The sequence below is a fragment of the Chenopodium album genome, chromosome 1 (genome assembly GCF_948465745.1).
Source record: "Chenopodium album chromosome 1, dcCheAlbu1.1, whole genome shotgun sequence".
Classification (NCBI taxonomy): Eukaryota; Viridiplantae; Streptophyta; class Magnoliopsida; order Caryophyllales; family Amaranthaceae; genus Chenopodium; species Chenopodium album.
Window position 1 is genome coordinate 85,572,594 of NC_137834.1, and position 5,044 is coordinate 85,577,637.

The following is a 5,044-nucleotide window of genomic DNA, read 5'->3' on the forward strand; positions in this document are numbered from 1 at the left end:
AGTATATGTATAGCAGTATAGATAGATAAATATAGATTTTACTAAATTAAATAATTTTATTAAAATTAAATTATTTTAACTAAATAAAATAATTTTAATTAACTTAAATTAATTTTATTGAATATAAAAAAGTGATAGTGACTTTGTATACACTTGATTGCCTTTACTGTTTGCAAGGCCTCAATCTTGACTTGGATATTTCCACGAGCATGTGGACATATAAATTTCCATCCAATTAAATTAGTATTATTATCTTCCTACTAAGAGCAAGTTCCTGTCCTACGTCCTATGTAATGTAGTATATATATGTGTGCATATTAACGCATAAACATACTACACACAAATAAACCTTATCCTGAAAATCATCTTAGAGTGCCATGAGTCCCTTTTTCAGTTTGGTATTCGTTTTTGTTACTCATTTCTCAATCCTTTTCCACTCCGTCTTGCCCAATAGTGTAGAGCGTGTTGCCCTCTTAGAGATTAAGTCACAGATAACCCATGACCCTTATGGAGTTCTAGACTCTTGGAATGAATCCCTTCCTATTTGTGAATGGCATGGTGTCTTTTGTGGCATCAAGCATCCACATCGACATCGAGTCGTTAGCTTAAGTCTTCCAAACTACAATTTGGTGGGAACCCTATCACCTTATGTAGGCAACTTAAGCTTCCTTCATACTCTTTTTTTAACCAACAATAGCTTTGGAGGGCACATACCACCTCAAATTGGCAATCTAGTAAAGTTAAGGGTCCTAGGCTTAGAGGTTAACAGTTTTGAAGGCCAAATACCAGCCAATTTATCTCGTTGCTTGAATCTGGAGGCCCTCGCCCTAGCACTCAACCATCTTTCTGGGATTATTCCATCTCAACTCGGCCTCCTTTCCAACTTGAAAGTGTTAACACTTTTTAGAAACCAACTTGAGGGTGATCTCCTCAACAAGGTAGTCATAAATATGACTTCCTTGCAGATGCTATCTGCGTCTAACAATTCTTTTCACGGAAGCATTCCAGATAGCATTGGAGCAACACACAAATATCTTCGTTTTTTCTCTATGAGTAATAGTCGTATTTCAGGTATTATTCCTAATTCTTTTTATAATCTTTCTCAGCTCCGAGAGGTTGGATTAGCAATTAATCAACTCCAAGGAACTCTTCCCTTGAATATTGGGGTTCGTCTTCCTAAACTCACCAAGTTCATCATATCTGAAAATTTCTTCCATGGAATGCTGCCAGTCTCTCTCTCAAACCTCACTCATCTAGAAGGATTTGGTGTCTATTCCAACAATTTCACAGGAAACATGTTTAGTGCTAGAAATATGCCTAATTTATTATACTTAGAGATTGATAATAACAATTTAGGGACAGGAAGAGAAAATGATTTAGATTTTCTACCAACTCTTGTTAACTGCAGTAATCTACAAGAGTTGGAATGTGGTGGAAATAATTTTGGTGGGATGCTACCGGATTCTATCGGTAACATGTCCACACTCACTAGCATAGATTTTCAACTTAACAAAATTCATGGAGGCATTCCATCAGGGCTTTATAACCTCGTCAACTTGAGGTTTTTGGATTTGCAAAATAATCAACTGAGTGGACATATTTCACCTCAAATCGCAAAACTAACAAAATTAGAAATATTAGACATGGATATAAATTATCTCACTGGTAATCTTCCTAATTCATGGGGAAATCTTTCACATTTGGGTCAACTCTATTTAACAAACAATAGATTCCAAGGAAAAATTCCTTCGAGTCTAGGAAATTGTTCAAATTTAGTACATATATCACTTTTTTCAAACAACTTTAGTGGAGCTTTACCACCTCAGCTATTCCATGATTTATCTATATTAGTTAGCCTACGTTTGCAATATAATAGATTGCAAGGAGTCATCCCGGTTGAAATTGAGCAACTGCGCTATTTGGTTTTGTTAGATTTATCCGAAAACACCCTCTCCGGAGAGCTACCAACCACCCTTGGTAGTTGCAATGAGCTTGTTGAGCTATATATGGGAGGAAACTTGTTCACCGGGTATATCCCTCCGTCTTTCAAGTCATTAACTAGTTTGAATTTTTTAAACCTTTCTCATAATAAGTTGTCTGGTCCTATTCCAACTTTCTTTGAAAATTTTCCATTAATAGGACTAGATCTATCTTATAATGATTTTACGGGAGAGGTCCCTAGAAAAGGTGTTTTTGCAAATTCAACCGGTTTGAAAATTCGAGGGAATAGCAAGGTTTGTGGAGGGATTCCAGAATTTCATTTGAAAACATGTCCACCTAGTAATGATTCGAGAGGAAAGGGGATTAAATTGTCTGTTGCCGTGATTGCGATCATTGCAGTAGCTTCTTTGGTTGCGAGTGTGTCCATAGTGTCATTAGTATACTTCCTACTTTGTTCAAGGAGGAAACGAAACAAACCATCTCAAGGATCCGAGTTTAATTTGATAGAGCCTTTCTCAATATCTTATGACAAGCTTCTCAAAGCTACAGATAGATTTTCGGAAGCAAATTTACTTGGTAAAGGTCATTTCGGGTCTGTTTACAAAGGAGTCATTGATCATGAGAGCAATAATATGGTTGTTGCTGTTAAAGTTATCAGCCTTGAACAGAGAGGAGCTGCCAAAAGTTTTATGGCCGAGTGTGAAACGTTAAGAAGTATCCGTCATAGGAACCTTCTTAAGATTGTCACGGTCTGCTCGAGTACTGACTTTCAAGGCAATGATTTCAAGGCTTTAGTGTACGAGTTCATGACAAATGGAAGTCTTCATCAATGGATTCACACAGATCCACATTTTAGAATACTAAGCCTTCTTCAAAGGGTAGAGATTGCAATTGATGTGGCGAGTGCACTGGATTATCTACACAATGGTTGCGACACTCCTATCATTCATTGCGACCTAAAACCAAGCAACATTCTCCTCGACAATGATATGGTTGCTCATGTTGGGGACTTTGGGTTAGCAAGATTTCATATGCGTGCAACTGCGAATAACAGTAGCTCAATAGCAGTCAAAGGCACAGTTGGATATGCAGCTCCAGGTAACATGAAATAATAACACTGAAATCTAAAATTAGATAGCTAATATAAAATGAAATAATATAAAATTTCTCTGCTTTGAAAACTCTGTTTTGAACAGAATATGGCCTAGGGAGTATGGTGTCTAAGGAAGGTGACATTTACAGCTTCGGCATTGTGTTGTTAGAGATGATGACTTCAAAGAGTCCCACTGATGAGATGTTCGAACGAGGTTTAGACCTTCACAATTATGCTAATTCAGCAGCATTGTCTGCTCAATTGGAAAACATCATTGACCCAAGGCTCCTAGAGGATGAAGGTACAAGTGAAGGAAATGAAGGCGAAATTTTGACAGAAATTGACAGGAAACATAAGTGCATAAAATCTATCATTGAAATTGGAGTAAAATGTTCCGTGGAGTCACCACAAGATCGAATGAGGATCGAAGATGCTATTGGGGAGTTGCAAGTACTAAAGGATGCTCTCCTTAAACAACTACATGTCATTCGTGCAAAGCGGGTCTAGGTACATACTTCTAAATTTCATAATTTCTAGTATATGCCAAATTCATCACTTACAATACTGAATTTTACTAGGCTCTTGCAGGAATCATGCATGCTAGCAGCAGAAGTATAAGACTACTGTGAGACACTATTAGAGTATTAGCATAAACTAAGTGAAAGTTTTGCTTTCGATAGTATTTCTCTGTTTAAATGATGTAACAAAAATGCTCTAGAATACATTCTTATTTTAAATTGAAACGGTCAAGATTGTAATTTCTATGGAATAATAAGTATTATTCATTGTTGGGTCCAAGTATATATATAAAGTTGAAAATCCTTTGTTATTTACATGTAAGTTATCACACTTGACAAGCTCGGTTCGTGTATATAGTTTGAAATCTAGCAATTTGAACATAAAATTTGTAGGAACTAAATTAGAATTTTTATGGATATTTTTTTGAAAGACAGAATTTTTATGGATAAAAGTAAGGAGTGTAGTGTTTTTTGACGATTTTTGACTTATGTTTGACTTATTTGCATGACAGTTACTTAATGCCGACTTGAAGTTAGTGGGGGCAGCTCAGGAAAACAAGAAAAATAAGATCATCAGATCAACATTACACATAAAATTATTGCTATAAACTTTATATTTGCCCATTTAATCTTTATCAAGCTTTTATATTTAATAACATTATATTCTACATACAAGAATTAAAAAAAAAAAAAAAAAAAAAAAAAAAAAGAATATCGATTGCTTTTTGATATTTCAATTCATCATGTTGCACATTAATATTTCCTCCTATAATGTGCTACTCGTACTTGTATATCCACATAAATTTTAAATTGAGTTGGAAGTTTGAACAATGGTAATCCAATGTCTCTTGAAAAGGAATTTTAGACCTAAAAGGAGAATATAATAATACTAGGGATTTATAGACTACTTCACTTCTTCTTCTTTTTTTTTTTTTTTTTTTTTTTTGTACTTCACGCTTTTTTAAGTCTAAAGGCTTGGGTTAGCCCCTTTGAGATGAGCTCTCTTACTTTCACATCTTAACATGAGTGTTTTGCGATAAGTTTTAAAATTGTTTTGACCTGTACAATTAATATAAAATACTAATTAATATGAAAGTAAGGATCATTAACATTAATATGGTTGTTACTTTAGTTTTTGAGGTAGTTAGCTTTTTTTTTTTTTTTTTTTTTTTGGGGACTAGGATTATGAAACAAGGTTGATGTTGCTATGATAATTTGTATTTCGAACTTTCAAAGTAGTTCGATCAATTATGCGGGACGCGAACAAAGTAAAACGCCTCATGCAAGATATAAGTATTGAAAAATCTGAGAAAGAATGGAATAGATGACCGTCAAGTCATTAACAGCAAAGTAGTTATCAACTTATTTATTTTTTGAATAGTAATTGTACACGTATTAATTGGTCCCTTTTAGGCCAATAAAATTAATACTTAGACTAGTCAAATAGGGGGGCTGCCCAGTTAATCTTCATGATTAACAAACTTTGTCAATC

The 5,044-nt window shown here is 34.6% G+C and overlaps 1 protein-coding gene across 3 annotated transcripts; it reads left to right on the forward strand.

Moving 5' to 3' along the window:
- The first annotated feature begins 329 nt into the window (after window positions 1–329).
- LOC145559868 (uncharacterized) lies at window positions 330–4,459 on the forward strand. Of its 3 annotated transcripts, none has more exons than XM_081621161.1 (3): window positions 330–3,039; window positions 3,138–3,541; window positions 4,065–4,459. In XM_081621161.1, exons 1-2 carry the CDS (start codon window positions 378–380, stop codon window positions 3,539–3,541), a joined length of 3,066 nt encoding a protein of 1,021 aa, XP_081477287.1. In that variant the 5' UTR covers window positions 330–377; the 3' UTR covers window positions 4,065–4,459. The 3 variants fall into 3 exon arrangements, with proteins under 3 accessions (XP_081477287.1, XP_081477283.1, XP_081477277.1); XM_081621157.1 differs by lacking the exon at window positions 4,065–4,459 and adding an exon at window positions 3,613–3,867; XM_081621151.1 differs by lacking the exon at window positions 4,065–4,459 and adding an exon at window positions 3,623–3,867.
- The last annotated feature ends 585 nt before the right edge of the window (window positions 4,460–5,044 follow it).